This window comes from Setaria viridis, chromosome 1 (assembly GCF_005286985.2).
Source record: "Setaria viridis chromosome 1, Setaria_viridis_v4.0, whole genome shotgun sequence".
Lineage (NCBI taxonomy): Eukaryota > Viridiplantae > Streptophyta > Magnoliopsida > Poales > Poaceae > Setaria > Setaria viridis.
Genome location: NC_048263.2, coordinates 36,455,194 through 36,472,777, shown reverse-complemented (window position 1 = coordinate 36,472,777; position 17,584 = coordinate 36,455,194). Strand labels below are relative to the sequence as shown.

At 48.6% G+C, this 17,584-nt stretch overlaps 2 protein-coding genes across 2 annotated transcripts; both read right to left on the bottom strand.

Moving 5' to 3' along the window:
• Positions 1 to 1,010: 1,010 nt before the first annotated feature.
• Positions 1,011 to 5,374, bottom strand: LOC117836716 (uncharacterized). Its single transcript, XM_034716197.2, has 7 exons — positions 4,903 to 5,374; positions 4,729 to 4,809; positions 4,463 to 4,639; positions 3,676 to 3,846; positions 2,862 to 3,071; positions 2,647 to 2,735; positions 1,011 to 1,973 (listed from the first exon to the last, which is right to left on the bottom strand). Exons 1-7 carry the CDS (start codon positions 5,000 to 5,002, stop codon positions 1,248 to 1,250), a joined length of 1,554 nt encoding a protein of 517 aa, XP_034572088.1. The 5' UTR covers positions 5,003 to 5,374; the 3' UTR covers positions 1,011 to 1,247.
• Positions 5,375 to 8,058: 2,684 nt separating this feature from the next.
• Positions 8,059 to 13,167, bottom strand: LOC117836684 (potassium transporter 25). The gene is made up of 9 exons (XM_034716154.2): positions 12,494 to 13,167; positions 11,880 to 12,372; positions 11,729 to 11,782; positions 11,297 to 11,557; positions 11,136 to 11,188; positions 10,256 to 10,379; positions 9,877 to 10,131; positions 9,175 to 9,581; positions 8,059 to 9,019 (listed from the first exon to the last, which is right to left on the bottom strand). Exons 1-9 carry the CDS (start codon positions 12,536 to 12,538, stop codon positions 8,387 to 8,389), a joined length of 2,325 nt encoding a protein of 774 aa, XP_034572045.1. The 5' UTR covers positions 12,539 to 13,167; the 3' UTR covers positions 8,059 to 8,386.
• Between the last annotated feature and the right edge of the window lie 4,417 nt (positions 13,168 to 17,584).

The following is a 17,584-nucleotide window of genomic DNA, read 5'->3' as shown; positions in this document are numbered from 1 at the left end:
CGAATTCACGTCGACTGAGAATCAGATCAAAACCCATTTGACACGTTCCTCTAAAGCTAGCCATAGAATAACTAATTTTGTGGCCAGATCCGCTGCCGTCCGATAATCGTGAGCCCGTATCATCCACCTATCCCCACATCGAGGGAAGATACAGACGCACGTATGCATGGTTACAGACGAGCGGGGAGGGGGTAGCGGATTGGGTCACCGTCTAAGCCATGCCTGGCACGGGAAGGGAGGAGGCAGCGGAGGTCGCCGGGCCAGCAGGTCGCGCCGCCACCCATGGGAGAGGTGCGGGGGGGGGGGGGGGGGGGGGGGGGGGGGGGGGGAGTGGGACCGGCTTGTATGATTCTGCAAGCTCGATACGGGTTTACCCAGCCGAGTCAAATCGAGCTGGGGCGGTGAGTGGGTTTGGTGGGATGGGAGGAAGCCGCTCGGTCAGTTGCGCTAGGATGGACCCGGCTATAGAACTAGGATGGACCCACGGGATTGTTTCCTACCGGATCACCACTGCTCCACCTACGAGAAGTATCTCTTCCCACGATACGAAATCGGCGGCGTCTTCGGTGGATTGCGCATCCCGCTTCCTGCTCGGCGAACGAATCAGGGCGGCGATGTTACTGCGTGCGTGCGGGATGCCTGACGGGAAACGAGGGCGGCGGTGTCGGCGGCTGCGGAGAAGATTGAGGACGGATCTGGATGACGAGCTGGATGAGCCGCTTTGGGCGGTGGAGAAGATTGAGGACGGAACTGGATGACGAGCTGGATGAGCCGCACAGAGAAGATAAAAAGCCGGAACAGATTAAGCGGAGAAAAGGAAGGAGAGAAAAAAAAAAAGATCGACTCGTTACTCCCGCTAGACTCGTTACTCCTGGCTCGCTCGTAACCCGAGCGGGCACCGCGCTCGGCTCGGGGGATAGACGCCGAGCGGAAGAAACAGATGTGGGCCGGATGATGATTGGACGGTTGGATGATCTGGTTACACAATAACCTATTCTGGAACCGGCCGCTGAGAAATAGATATATATTATATAATATGTGTGTGTCACCACCAGAGTCCAGGAACAACACAGATCACGACGCTCTTCTACCAAAACCCAGCTTTTTACCGTTGCACACGAGTCAATCAGGAGACTGGTACTCCCTCGATTCCTCTCTATTCTCTCCTTTTCTTACAGCCAGTACAACGGAGGACGCTTCCAAAACCACTAGGACGGAAGCGATCATCATAAATCTATCTTCCTCGACTAGTTGTTGCCACTGTAGCCCATGCCGTAGCTGCTGCGGTACCGCAGCCCGTTCTGCTCGTACGGCGGCGGGTCCCCGTGGTTCACGGCCTTGATCTCCACGGCACGGCGGCCGGTGTCGGCCTCCTGCACGGCTCCGAAGACGATCTCGTTCGTCGCCTCGCAGCTCGGCTCGTAGAAGGTCTGCGGCCCGGCCGAGTACTGCTGGTGGCGTTGCAGGTACTGCTGGTGGTGCACTTGCTGCTGCGGCGGCGGCTGTTGCGGCTGCGGAGGCTGTTGCTGAGGTGCTTCTCCGGCGGTCCAGCCGTGCAGCTGGGGCCGGCCGTGCCGGATGTGGTGGATCTTCTCGGGCTCCTTGGACATGAAGGCATAGTTCTTGCGAGGGGTCGGTGTTCTTGTGTCCAGCGGCGGAGGGGTCTCGTCGCGCGGGATGGCATAGCTTTCTTGTACCGGCCAGGAGGCTGGTCTGCCCAGGCCCAGCTGATGGTGATGGATGTTCACGTGCTTCTTTCTGGAGAATGCTGCGCGGACGATCTCCGTGATTGATGATTTTGCTCCGCCCACAAGTTTGCCGATTGACGTGAAGAGCCCTTCTTCCTCTTCTTGCTTCACAGGTTCATCCTCGCTAGGGATTAGCGGGGGGCGGAGGGAAGGCTTCAGTGGCTTCTGGTATGGAGGTGGAATGCTTGATAATTTAGCTTTTACCGGACTCACAACTTCCTGCTCCTGCATGGAAAAATTTGCATTCAGAACAGTATACTGCAAGACGAATACAGATCGGATGGCAAGTGTCGACCAGTTCTGACTTTCTATAACAATCAGAATAATGATAAACTAAAACTGAACAAATGTTCTGTTTCTTCTGTTATCCTTTTTTGCTGATATTTGACAAACCTTTCCATCATAAAGTACTACCTCCGTTTTTAAAGAAGGGAGTAGATGCCTACTTTTCTTTCAAAAGCACAATCTAGATAACAAGAAGCTAAGTTGTCTCTAACACAAATTGAGCAAAATAATATTAGTCTAGATATATAGAAGTTTCAATTGAAGTTATGGAAATTGGATTGATTAGTTCAAAGTCCTAATCTCAAACTCCTAATATTTACAGACGATTCCAATTGGAATGCTGCATAAGGTGGTAAGTGGTAACTTTTGGCTTGTTGGAGGCATAGGGATGACGCAAACTAAGGCCAATGGATGATGGACACTAGTACCAGGAGAGACAAATGACTGGTGACAACGAAATTCATGTGCTAGCCTGCTGGGTTACAGCAGGCTTGTGGACCACTGCAGCCCTAACCATATTTGCTTACTCTGACAATCTGCCAGGGAAGGCACATGATGTTTTTTTTTCTTTCCTTCACAAAATAATGACAGTGTTTAGGCACTTGATACTTACATCTCCATTTGAATACATCCCCAAAGCACGGCGCTGGAGCAATGCGAGCATGTAGCCGAAGAAAGCAGCAGCAAGTAGTAGTGCAACTCCTGTGGGCATGGGAGATTAATGTAATCAGTAATATAGCAGAGTGAAGAGTGTAAAGAAGTTTAGGTGGTAAGCTTCAACCATGTTTTTCAGGTCCAGCAATAATTGCAGAGAATGGAGTAATATACCTAGAGGAAAACCAGCTTCATACTGGTACACGCAGTCATCAAAGTTGAGTTGAATCTCCCGAATTGCTTGGTTTCCTCTGTCAATCACCAGAAGGGAGCAACTACTGCCAATGTAGCGAATTTCAAAATCAGTAGAAAATTTTGCCTCGTCACTTGGTCCATCAACATGCCCTCCTCTGCCTGATTTCCCTCCAGCAACAGTTGTAACCCCTAAAAATCAGAACACAATATGTCAGCCACTTACTCTTTACTAGAGATTAGATAAGGGAAAAGTATGCATAATGATGGCAGAATATGTAAATATAGACTGTACTAAAAAACAAACCCAGTTAATCATGCCTTCAGCTCATTTCAAGAATGCAATATAATTATCCATGTTGACGTAATTTTGGGGGCACAAAGTCACAACCCAAAACAAGTCAATACTACATATTTATATATCAAGTATACCAGGTACAAATTAGGCTAGAAAAGAAGAAAAGATTTTGGTTAACAATTTTCCTATGTAACTTCAGAACATAACGTTCCACGAATAGATAAGTCCAAATTTAAAACTCCAGTAACTAGCACTCAATTTAATATTTCATCTGGGCATTGCAATGCATTGCAGAAACTCAAAGCAGATTTACTCAAGCTGATTAGAGAATGTTCATATTGTCTAACAGGCGTCCTCTTTCTGAATGCAGTTTTGGATCCAGGTGCTGAATACATGCTGGACAAGACCAGCAAGAACCAAAAGGCAAACATAGGATGCTCAAGGAACAGACAAAAGCATGTGCGTGCATCTACCCTACAACAGGACATTTTAGCTTACCTGTATCACTGATCTTTCTAATGGCCATGTTCATGGCATCAGCCACATAGATGTTACCCCTGTCATCCACTGTAAATCCCTTAGGATGGTTCATCCTCGCCTCTCGCAGCTTCCCATCAACATGACCAGGAAATCCTTCTGGGGAACCAGCAACAAGCTTCGGCCTGCTATCTGCATTGTTCAGCCAAATTTCAGGAGAAAGAAATCCTGTGTGGCTCAAAATCATCTGCTCATAAATGAAACATGGACTGGCTGACTGGCATTTCAATGCCTTAGAAAAAGGCAATATCAAAGATGCAGATTGCAGGTAATCAGTATAGCCATTTGGATCAAATGTTCATATCAAAGTCAGGGGATCAACATGTGAGATGCACTTCTTACTTTTTAGTGTTAAACAGATATAGCAACACCTTGACGAAATTAGCTAGCAAAAGCATCTAAAAGTAGCATAGAATGGATCGAGACCATTTTTTTCACACCCCATTTCCACAAGTGTAAACACTAATTTTGCCTCCCATAAAAATGGAAATGCCAAATTGCACAAATCAGCTGAAAGCAACTGGAAAGCATCGCATAGGCTGTGCAAGCAGGAAGCTAACAAAGCCATCGCCATCAAGATATAGGGCATGCCGGAATTGATGACACCAACCAACCCACAGCATCAGCAAGCACCAACTCCACCAAACACATCGCCGCATATAATTATGCAGAGCCCCACTGGGAAGTAACACCAAAACATGCCGGATTCAGGGGGGAACTAGTGGGAGGTCAGCAAGGGCTCACTCACATCGGGAAAGCGGCAGCGCCATCCTGTAGATGTTGCTGTTCATGGAATCCATGACGAGCAGCTCGCCGCCCTGGGTGACCTCCACGGAGTAGGGCTCGATCCCCAGCTTGCTGCCGTCGAAGACCGTCTCCACGGTGTACCCGCCCTCGTACTTCACCATCGACTTGCTTCCGGTCGCTGCTCCAGCAGGAAGAGAAGCACTCGTCTCAGTAAACCCGAATCGGAACCGGAGAAGAAGGAAACGGAAGGGAGGCTTCAGTAATCACCTGTCTTGGTGGTGGATTTGAGGGACCAGAGCCGCTTCACCACCGCCGACGCCGCATTGGAGACGAACCCGCTCACCACCCCTGCGATGGCGACGAAAACCCCAGTCAGAACCCAGGAAACCACCCACCCCAGCCGGACGGCGAAAACCCCGAGCTCGGTCGGCTCACACTCACTCGCGGGGTACGAGGAAGCGGAGGCCGGAGCGCACGCGACGAGGAGGAGCGCGGCCACCAGCAGCGCCGCCACCGGGGCGCTCCCTCCCTTGGCCGCCATTGGGCCGCAGCGGGACAACCAACAAGTGGGGTGGGGGGAAGCTCGCCGCCGCGGAAGATTTAGAGGAAGCGGGAGGCGGCCATCTGAGGGGAGGAGGGGAGGCAAGGGAGCAGGGAGCGCCCAGATCGAGGACGGGGAGTGGGAGAAACCACCAGGAATCCGAGCTTTTCCTTGCGCTCCGGGAGTGGAGAAGGGAAGGCAGGGAGGGATTGGAACAAGTAGGGGGAGTGGAGAAGGGAAGGCTGTGCTGTTCGCTGCGGCTGCCGCTCGCCTTCTCGCTCTCGCTGATTTCGTGGGGTTTTAGAGGGAGGAGGGGGGAGAGGTCCGCGTGAGGCGTCACGGTGGTCGGGTCACGTGCAGAGGGTGATGCAGGGGATGTTCACTCGTCATCTCGGTTTCGAGTAGCACAGGCCGCACAGCCCTTGTCATGGGTAGTGGAGTGCTAAAAAAGAAGGCCATTTTCAACTCGGCAAAGGTGTTTGCTAAACAAATGTAGGAAAAGGGTCTCACTAAACAAATTGGGAAAGTAGCTTAAGATTTAAGCGTTTTTCTTATCCCCAAACACGAACGTTGTTGGAGGAGTACTTTACTCGCATGTCGGACATGCACGCATATTTTAAGCAGCATACGACATTGGAAAGCTCCGGCACCCCCAATTATAGCCCCCTTCAGATCCAGCAATCGGGCTAGTGATGCAGGAATTTGATTCGCAATTCACTGGCATTTTCCTGGTATCAACTCAGTAGGTCACTTGTTTCGAGTAGACCGAGAACCATAGAATTTCAAAGAATTTTGATCTAAACCACCTTCTACAGACATGTCATCGCAAGGTCCATACTATACTAGTACTGCTTTCCAACGCCAAACCAAGTAGCCTCAAAACGAGCCAAACCATTCGTGCAACGTGCATTGCCACTAAGAATTTTGGCCCCTTTTTCCATGTTCCTGAAAATTCAGATTATTTGAATTCTTTTTTTTTGAAAGGAAGATTATTTGAATTCAAACCTCCTTTTGCAAACGTGCCCTCGGTGTCCTCACAAGCTCCATATACAACTTTCCAACGCCAATACCACCCAGCTTTGCCGGGTAGTTTTTTCCCGGATATGTTACGGCAAGTAGCGCGGAGAAGGAACATGAAAAATCTTGGGCGCTCCATGCGCGCGTGCTTCGCTGTCCATCTTCTGCCAACCAGCTCACACGCCTCAAGCCGTCCACGCACCGCCGCGGTCTCTGCCTCCGGGCATGTCCCAGCGAAGCGACTCACGTACAGAACCGGACGAGGAAAAATAAAAAATCACCTCGTCTGAAGTACTAGCGTCCTACTACTCAACCCACACCACTGAAACTGAGGCTTCTCGTGGCTCTAGCTCCTTCTGGCACGACATTATTCATCTACTGTTCATCAAAACTCCTTTTCTCTTTCCTCTCCCTCCCCTCGCAAAACAAGCAGAGCCGGAGCAGCCACCAATTGTGGCTTTACCGGCTCCGGCTCCTATGACAGCACAGTGAACTTTGTCGGGGAGCCGGAGCCGGCCGGCACCCCACCAAACGGGCCCTGAGACCTTCGCGTTCCAGATGTACCGGGGTGCTCGTGCTACGGCCTTGCGGGTGTGAGTACTGGGTAGCAGTAGAGCGAGTACACACGAGTTCGAAAGGTCCACGAATTCGAATCACAAAGCACGATGACCCATCCGTACGCCCGTCCCCTGACGAGGTTCAGTCCGCCAGTCCGGTACCCTACCCCAACTCGCTCGAATGCGCGGGTACCTTTGCTTTTCGTGACACTTGGCCGTCCTTTCAGGCTTTCCTCCCTCCCTGCTGCCTGCGCTCATTCCTTTCGGACGCAACGCAGCACGCACACGGGGGGCGACCGCCCATGCGGCCCATGCGCGCGCTCCTTCGCTCCGATCCATGGGTGCCGGCCATGTGATGGATGGATGAGAGACGAGGCGAGGTGAGGGCGTGAGGCTCGGCTGCTTGTTGGGGCCTTGGGGGCGTCCGGTCCGCGACCCTTTTTCCCCCGCGCGCGCTGTCGTCGTCGTCGCCATCGCGGGCGACGAGACGAGATGCCTGCCGAGCCTGGAAAGGCTACGCAAGGGGTCAAAAGGGCACTGATTCTTTCCTGATGCGCGCGCTATTGCTGCACAAGCTGGCATTGGAAGAGCCCCTGCCGAGTGCCGAGGGACAAGAGATTGCCGATTGCCGTAGCCCCGTACCCGTAGCATGGGCATGCCAAGCCAAGAGCCAAGTGGGGCCGTGCCGGCATGGGGCAAGGAAGAATGGGGGGAAATTACCGTGCAGTTAACCTTGCCCCCGCAAGAGCGCTTGGCTTGCTCTTGCAGTGCCTGCAGCAATGTTGTCGTTTCAGCAAACCAGCAAGGCGGGAATGGACTTGGGAAAAGGACGTGAAGCTGCCCGGTCGGCATCTCGCCCCCGAGAGATCATCCAGCATTCCCAGCTCTGGAGCCGAAGCCATGCGCCCCCATGCCATGGTAAATTTCGAAGGCGGTAACTGAAATGAACTCTTCCTGAAGTTAGATTCATCTGTTCCCGACAGGCAAAAGCCCTAGCATTTGCTAGAGTACCAGTCGCACTGCAGTAGTTACACTACACACGATGGCAAAAGACAATCCAAGCTTTGGTTCTCGGTCTTCGATAAAGGAGGGGAAGCGCATGTGCACGAGGGGAACAATGTGTTGGATCCGGGGCCCCAAATGAACACAAGGCTGTTGTTGCTACTGAGCTAAGCGTGGGCCGCATAGAGCCCACTCTATGGCGGCGACGAGAGCGTGGTGGACCACCGGGGGGGAGTCCGGAATCATTGGCGCCTGATTTCTGGTTAGTTTGTTGTGAGCGGGGCCCACAATCCATGGTACAACCCTCCCTGTCTGCCTGGTTTTTTGATATGTTCTTAGGCCCAAAATAAAAGCGGCTTAAGGCCCAGCCTATGATACAGTCAGGCCCAATTAAACAGCCAGAGTGCTGATTTGCTAAGTGCTACTGCCTTACACACTCCGAAAGTACAGACAATGAGACAAGTGAGAAGACTACACAAGTTGCTGAACATCAAAAATGCTATTGTGCTAGTCACTCTTACAGACTTACAATTACAGCTTCACAAGTACCTTACCAAAGTCAACAACACCAGGAAACACATCAGAAAACAAAACAAGGGACAGCACAACAGAAGGCTTTATACGGACAAAAATCCCGGTTGGGCTCTCCAAAGATCTGCAACCGTGTTGTTAGCCCGTGCTGTGCTCCAGGGTCTCTACTTCTGTCACTGTGTTAACGCCTTTAACAGTATCAGCGACAAGGTGATATATACAGGCGGGGCGGAGGAACACTGTCTCATCTCTACCTTTTATACAGCTGCTAGTGCTATCAGACCTGGTAGACCATTCCTACCTCCAGGGTGGAGGCATGAGGTATGTTCGCAGCGTACGCGGGGCCGCGGCTGTTCTTCCTCAAGAACTCGTAGAAGAAGTTTATCATGATTCGCTTTATGAAACTTGATCCGCTCTTCGCCTTCATGTACGAGTGCCCCAGGATGAAGGACATGCCTGCCTCCCTTGCGTCCATGAGCTCCTGCAGCTCACGGCGCACCTCGCTGTCCACCTGGGCGCTCTTTGGTATCATGAACCTCGCTTTCTTTCGCTTGGGTGCTATGTTCTGTGGGTCTATCTCCTTATGAGGAGATGCTGATGCATCAAGGTCCCCATCCTCTTCCCACAATGGAATTCCAGTGCTGACGGGAGAGAGCTTCTCAGAGGGCATATCTGTGTCCTCCACAAAGCCATTCTTGTCATATTCACCACTGCTGCGGATGAACTCTGCAATGTTGCTGACAAGCTCCTTCTCAAACTCTAGGTCATCCTTCTGCACATCACGATACCCATATTTGACAATAACCCTGTACAGCCTGTACTCTTTTGGACCAATGCGACCCACCAAAAATCGTTCTTCAGGTTGCACATGTGGCACTGGAACTGATTTAACACAAAGAAAGACCAGTACCTGATGAGAAACAAATGTGAGGACATTACAAATTATATCCACAAATTGCCCGGTGCACTGGTGCGATTTATTCAGATTTCTGAGAGTGCATTAAGACAAACTGCCAAAAAATATATTAATGCCATGTACTCTGAATAGGACATGTGATAAGGTACCTGGTGAAACGCAGGCAGATTGGTGACGAAGTGCGAGAAAATGGCAGGAATTCCAGACATTAGTTCTGTATGTATTAGCCCAATGCCTCGAACGCGAACAATGCCCAGTGAAGGACCAAGGTTTAAGAGCCAGTTTACTGAAACCTTGTTTTGCACGTCAAATTCATACTTCTTTATTGTGCCATAGTGCCAGACACACATGACTACCATAAATATGAAGGAAAGAGTAATAGGGACCCAAGCACCTTCGTGAAACTTGACAAGAGAAGCTGAGAAGTAGAGCACTTCGATTGTGCCAAAGAAAAGCAGGAAACAAAGGGCAATGAAGATACTCTTGTTCCAGCAAAGCACAATAACCAGTGACATTAAGCATGTGGTGACAAGCATAACAGTTATTACTGCCAAACCTGTATCAAGAAAGTAGGAAGAAACCATAAAAATTATATATGACTGTATGAGATTCACTTCAATGTATGAAAGAAGCACTGCAAGTACCTGAAATTATTAACTACTCCCCCCGTCCCAAATTACTATTCGTTTTGGCTTTTCTAGATATATGGCTTTTGTTACGTATCTAGACATAGCATATATCTAAATGCATAGCAAAAGTTATGAATCTAGAAAAGCCAAAACGAATAGTAATTTGGGTGGGACGGAGGGAGTAGGAAAGAACTATTTGAATACGAGCTCTTTTTTTTTTACCTTGTGCATTTGCCAAGTGCTTTGTGTCTCTGAAGCCAATAGTAACAGCCAGGCACAGTATCATCAGCATCCAATTGATTTCTGGTATGTATATCTGACCGTGCACTGTAGAGGATGTATGTACAATCTTCACTCCAGGAAAACAACTTAATGACGAGCACTGTTTGATGATTGAAAAGGTTCCGGTAATAATTGCTTGACTCCCAACTACAGCTGCTAGTATAGCAATCACCAGAACAGGCCATCTGAGTGATTCTACAAAGACAGTTGCCTACGTCAGTGCTACAAAATATGCAGGGTTTTTTAATGGAATATTGCGATAACAAATTTCTTTACTAATAATATTTAAAAAGGAGAAAAGAGAAATCGAAGAAATTACCTGGTACTGACACATAAAATCCAATATGATAACTACTCTCAAAGTTGTGATGTTGTGAAATAAAAGCAGCTTGTCCCATATATGCCAGTACAAGAGCAGGATAAACCACAGATATGAAAGCAATCTGTTGGGAAAAATTAATAAAATGTTAAGTTGAAAACAATCCAAAACTTAAAAAAACGAAAGATAAAGTTCATTTTTCTAAGAGCGGTAAGTACAGCAATCAAGATACAAAGATCATGAGAAGTTCAACCGAATGTAGGGATGTCAAGGATAGTGAGTGAAGTATACAGACAGGTTAAAGAATACAGGGAAAGAAATGATCTGAACTGCCAACAGAACAGAAACGTGTATTGAGTACAGTTAACTGGTTGATCTTTCAAAGAGAACAGTAATTTAGTTATGTTTTTTGCATGAAAATTTAAATCTTCCATTCCTATAACAAGCAGATTTTAGTCAAGAGCAAGATGCTTGCAGAAATGATTTTATTGATCAAGGAGCTGACTCACCACAAAATTCCTAAGAAAAAAGGAGCAATGAAAATCCCATGTGGGTAAAGGAAGAGTTTAAATGTTAGGTAGAAAATACGGTAAAACCCATTAGTGTGTTATAATTTTTCTAGATTTATAGAAGTTCAAAATGTGGCATAGATACGCAAAAGTCATGGAAGTAAGACCTACTATCAGAACCATGTAAGTAACTGGAATATCTTGTTAATTTTATTGTACAAAGATTAGGAATTGAGTTAAATTAGACATAGTTTTGCTTCTGTACAAGAAAAAGGTGTGAATTAGTAAAATTGGACTAAGCAGGGGTCACAAATAAATGCTGAACACTATAAACATGCATCAAAGTTGTTCTTGTAAGACTCGTCTCATACCTGAATTGATGATTGCGAGAAGTGTCCAAGATCTGCATACATAGCTTCAGAGCCTAAAAGTTTTAACAATAATAGCAAAAGAATGGGTCAGCCTTCTGACATTTCAATTCAAGTATTGTCACAGCCAAATAGTAGGCAACAGCAGCATAGCATATCTGTACCTGTTACACATAGAAGGATTCCACCCAGTGACATCCAGCCACCAGTTTGAGTCTTCTTGAGGAATTGATACATGTAGTATGGTGAGAGGGCTCGATAGACATGGTGGTCCCAATGGATGATATTGTAGAGGCCTATCGCACTTATGCAGAGAAGCCAAATGCATACTATTGGTGCAAAAAGAAACCCAACTTTGTGCGTACCATAATGTTGCAGAGCAAACAAGCATATAAGTATGGCACAAGCCACAGGAAGTTCTATATCTGCACATAAACAAGTTGCAGTAAACATCTCATAAGCATGGTACGATTGAACATACTAATGATAATTAAGTTGACTAAAACTAACCCAATCCAACTGTAACTGAAACATTGGCTTCTATCGATTCAACTATGTACCATATAGCATGCAATCAACGAGAGGATTTAACCTACATTTGTGCTGCTCCTTTTCCATCGACAACTCGAGCCCAGATACCGCAGAAAACACTGCAAATGGAGCAACAGAGCACATCTCTAGCATCAGAAACAAAAACAGAACGGCACGGAGACAAATGATCCAAATCCAAGACGGAAAGGGTCCAACCGGAGACAGCAGGGGTGAGCACGCCGTCGCCGATGACCATACACGTCCCAAGCAGCGCGAACAGCAGCAACAGCCTCTGCAGCACCCTGTACTTCTCCAAGACTGCCCTGATCCTCGACACGGGCCGCTCGCCGCGGCGCCCCGTGGCCTTCTCTTCCTCCATGAGCTCATCTCTGGTGCCGCCGCCGGGCAGGAGGCCCGCGCGGACGTGGCGGCAGATGAGGGAGTAGAGCGCGAAGGTGCCGCCCTCCCCGCCGTCGTCGGCGCGGAGCACGATGAGCACGTACTTGAGGAGCGTGATGAGGGTCAGCGTCCAGAAGACGAAGGAGAGGACGCCGTAGATCTCCTCGTTGCCCGCCGAGTGCTGGATGTCGTTGCCGGCGAAGGCGCTCTTGTAGACGTAGAGCGGCGACGTGGCCACGTCGCCGTACACCACCCCGAGGCTCTGGTACGCGAGCAGCAGCGTCGCGCGCCATGACTCCCCGCGCCACCTCTGCGGGAGGAGAAGCAGCAATCAAGCAAGCAGTCAGGAAATGGAGGAGCGAAGCCCCACAACCCAACACAGACCAGCGCTCCAAATCCAAGTACCCCAGGCCACGAGCTGGCTGCCTCACCTTCCCGTGCGCCGCCGCCGCGCCGCCCGCGGCCTCCAGATCCATGTGCCCGGCTCCGGCCCCGGCCCCTGCACGCGCGCCTCAATGCGTCACGCCTGCTGCCTCCATGGCGGCAAACCTCGTCGAATCGCCGCAAGGGAACAAGGAATAGGCGCGCCGAACCGAATCCCACCGGGGCGGCGCGCCCGAGACCGAGATTTGTCCGTCGGCTTGGCCTGTAGCGAGCGGGAGGCCAACCAACCAGGTCAAGCAAGGCAAGGCACACTTCGCACTCCTCCTCCTCGCCCCCCCTCCTTCTAGTAGCTTCCCGCAAGAACCACCTCGCCCAAGCTCGCTCGCTTGCTCCCACGCCCCCACGCCCGCCGAGGCCGCACCTCTTAACTCGCTATCAACCGCCCGTACGGAACGAAGCCGGGCGGTAACTTTCCTCGCTGGACGCGTACGAGAGCGCCACGACAAGCCCAAAGGGGAGGAGGGAGAGGTCTCTGGCGGAGAGAGCAACCGGCCAGCCAGCCAACCAAGAAGCACGCGAGCGAGAGAGAGAGAGAGAGGAAGATAGGGATGCCGTGGGCTCCCCCCGCGGCCGCTCGCCCTCCCTACGGTTTTGGATTCCAAAACACCCAGCCTTTTTCCCCCTCGACGACGTGGAGGTGGAGTCGAGTCAAGTGAAGTGAGGCACGCAGCTTCCTTCCTCTCTTGTAGCTGCGGGTGAGGAGGGGAGGTGGCGGCTGGCGAGGCGAGACGAGCCGCGGGAGTGGAAGCTAGCGTGCGCGGAACGGGACGCGTGGAGCGGGTGGCTTGTCGCAACGGGGGCTCGATACGTCGTTGTACGTTTTGGTTGCCGGTTTTAGCGCCTTTTAGGCCCTAATCAAGTGCCTTTTCTCGTCCCACTCCTTTTTTGCTGCACTTTAATGGCCAGCAGCAGTGAATTATACAGGTTTGATGGGAACCCATCATTGTGCGGACTGCAGAGAGGCGTAGAAACTGCAGGCGTCTGGTTGGAAAACACGCTGCTAATTCTATGTTTTGGTTAAACCAGTTAAAAAGGTTATTCTTTGAGTTCCCTTTAAGTAAACAAAAGCAAAACACTACTATACATCTCCTAAATAGCAGCCGCGTGAAATTTGAAAAAAGAATTTAGGCGACAAGCGACATGTGAACAACGACAGCTACGGTAAGATGAATAACGATGCATTGAGCTGGAGGTGGAAGGTAACTTGTGAGCCATCCTAACACGAGCTCATGCAGTCATGCCTCTCAATCGAGGCTTGAGCGGGTGCTAATTTTCAGGCACCTGGAAAAATCTTCTGCAGACTCTTCGGACATGCTAGGCACACCAAACGTCATTCTTCTGTAATTTCGCATTCTGTGAAAATTACGTGACGAATGAGCAAAAGGGTTGGATTCTTGAGATGCGAAACGAACTAAACATCATTTTCTCTTACATCCAACGCTGTTACGGTCATTCCACCGCCATATTTTCTTCGAATGCGAAATTCTCTTGTCACAGTCAAAGATGCTTCGGTGTGACTTTTGCCCTCGACCCCAGGTAAGAAATTTCCGCGCTGTCAAAAACTGGAAAAGCGTGCAGTGGCTAGAAATCACTTCACGTAATTTTCCTTGCATAGAAAAAAGGATCCTTTCGAAGGGGAGCACATTTCTTTTCGTTGAAAAGATAACTCCACTTTATACTGCTTCTGATAGCTTGTCAACAGAAGAGATATGCACGGATGTGTACTTGCCGGCGGGAAAGCTACGTGCCGGCGATGGTGCGCCGGGCATCTCATCTGACGGCAGAAAAAATATCCGTGTCCCCAAAGCAGCGTCCATCCACATCCAGCGTTTTCTTGACCCTGAAAATGACGTTGCTGGTAGCATTTGGTTTTAATTTGTTTATTTCCCACACGCTAGGGATACATGCAGGAGCACGGATAAGTTTGGCCTTGCTGTTGCCATCACATGATGCTGCTCTTCCTGTTGTTCAGTGCAGGTTCAGCGCTGCTCGCTGAAATCTGGACCTTCGTGTTGAAAATATTTGGTCTTTCGCTTGAATTCAGTGAAGCAAGAAACTCACTTCTTTGACAAACTGAAATCTAGGTATTCTTTCTGCAGCTTGTGTGTGTACAGGGCTTCGATTCATGTAGCTTTTGACCAACATTCTTTTGATCCCTTTTTACTTTTTAGAAAGTAGATGGCGTTTCAGAGAACACACGAAATCGAAACAACATGTACAGGTCACCTACTTCCGAGTCCCGACAGAGCTGGATATTTTTAAATCCTTGGGAGTCACAAATAAAATCGAGAAAAAAGAAGCTGGGCGCTCCCAGGTGAGATGTATGCCCAGGTCACATAAAATTTTCGATACACGCATGGAGTCTAATTCGCGAGACGAATCTATTAAAGCTAATTAATCTATTATTAGCAAATAGTTATTGTAGCACCATATTGTCAAATCCTGGACTAATTAAGCTTAATAGATTCGTCTCACGAATTAAACTCCATCTGTGCAATTAGTTTTGTAATTAGACTATGTTTAATACTCTTAATTAGTATTCAAACATCCGATGTGATAGGTGCTAAAGTTTAGCGGGGGTATCCAAATACCCCTTAGATGTGTGGTGCCACATGGTTGGAAGGCAATAAAATTTCTCAAATCAATAGATTAATTCGGCCCCAGAATTGAGTACATCACTGTCAACGTATACATTTGTCAGAGTTTACACGCGGCGCTGTACGGGGACGATCAAATTTCAGATCCACCAGATTAACTTCAGCAAGTCGCGAAGTTGGTGAGCAAACGATCGGAGATTTCAAATCCGTATATGTGCTCCCAGTTCATCATTCTAGAAGGCACGATGTCATATCTGAATATCTGATGGTTAACAACTACTTACTGAACTTGCAGTTGAAGGTTTGCATTACGTTTGACAGCGGCGGATTCCAACCCCCTGAGCTCCCCCTCAACCTTCTGTAACATCGTCTCTCTTATTCACCTTGTCCTTTTACCTTCTTTTTCTAGATGTCATTGGTACGGACGTATGGCATCGTCGTTCCTACCTAGCACATTGTTTGATCGAAAGAAACGATGGGATTATGGACGTATGGCATCGTCGTTCCTACCTAGCACATTGTTTGATCGAAAGAAACGATGGGATGGAGAGACGTTGCTTTCGGTCCGTCGGTTAACGCCGGACATCTACGAGCGTGATGCTCTCTCTCCCAAAGTTCCAAGAGAAATCTTCGGAGCTCGTACATGTCAAACTCGATGGCGCCGGTGGCTCTCACCTTGCCTCTCTCAAACCACCAACCAGAAGATCCTGAGTACCTGATGCGATGATGTTCTATTTTTTTTAATAACAAGTAGATTGTTTCCAACATATGGCAACCGCACGCAGCAAAATTTTTACATCATTCTCAGCACCAAAGCTGATAATAAAATAGGAAAAGGAGCACACATGTAATATGGAAAATCAAAATGCTTCTCCATCCATTATTGGTAAAATATCCAAAGCGACAACATCAAGTGCTTTGCTTGCCGAAGACGATCTCCCTTGTGTCATCACGCTGCAATAGGGATCAGAACCGTAGCCAATATACTTTTCTGAAAACAGCCTGCATAAAAGAATTAAAATATTTTTTCTGAAAAATCAAGTCATTACGTGTGCACCAAATAGCCCACACGTTTGCAACCCCAAGAAAGATTAGTTTTTTATCCTTCTTTTGCATGCCCATTAACCAATTTCTAAGCATATGTGATATTGATCTACCCAGTGTTAACCCAGGTGTCGGGAATAGATCCCTAAACTCGTAAAGAAGGAAGAGGGCGGACTCCTACTAGGATTTCCATGTAATTCTACTAGAACTCATACCCTGTAATTCTAATAGGACTCCTAACTTATAACTGACTAGTAATCCTACCCCCTGGACTATATATAGGAGGATAGGGGTTCTTAGATCGGTAGGCAAAGACCTTATAGAACGACAACAGATGACTAAATCCTCAATACCAAACAACACCCAAGCGCAGGGCGCATATGCAACACCCCAAACAGAACATAGGGTATTATGCTACTTTGACGGTCCAAGCCTGTATAAATTTGTGTCTTGTGTTCTCACTTTTACCGTCAAGTTTCAGGTCCGACGATTCCCCACCAACCAATCTACTATCTCTGGATACCCCTCGGTAGGTTGCCGGGTATAAAATACCGACATCTGGTGCGCCAGATAGGGGGTGATCGTCGAGATCATCGGGTGAGCTTGAAGGATCTCACCAAGATCAATCTACTCTACAAGATAAGAACGTTGTTCTCCCATCCAATCGACGACTCGGTGTGCAACTGCGTCGGAGTTCGAGGCGAAGTCGCTGGATAGGCTAATTCCAAGCTAGCATCTGTTCTCGCCGAATTGGAATTCGAAACGGAGTGCGGAGTGGAGCGATTTACCTGTCTCCGATCGTCTCTAAGCATCAAGATCGAAATAGAATAGAATTGGACGGCATCAAGATGGAATTCTACAGGGAATCAATTTCCTTAGTCGAGTCCGAAGCATAGACCAACTTTGTTGATCGGAGATAGAAAAACACGCCAAGCATCAAAATAAAAAAACAGCTGCCGCTATTCCCTGTGGCGATGGAAATTCATGGTGCATTCAGCTACATGCACGCCAAAGGACTTCAGCTTGCGTGGCAACACCAACAAATCTCCGATGATGCAATCGACTACTTCTGCAAGAGCAAGACGTCTACACCGGCTCGCTAACGACTACTTCAACTATTAGTCGAGGGCGGGTTCCACGTGATCAACAACTAGTCGGAATCGACTCCGACTAGTCGGCTTCATCAACAATCGTCGCGGCTTCACGATGACCGTCACGGCTTCATTGACAATCGTCCACGAATCAAGCTAAGTCACTTTTTAGTTATTTAATATAATTTTTCCAGCTTGTTTTCTGCATGCAGGGCAACGCGTCGAGTACCTTTTTGTGTACACCTCTCGACAAAAATTACCCTCCAGAGATACATTTTGCCAATTATTACTGGGGCATGTTAACCGACAACCATGGGCTTGGTACACCGAATTTTGGAGGCTATAG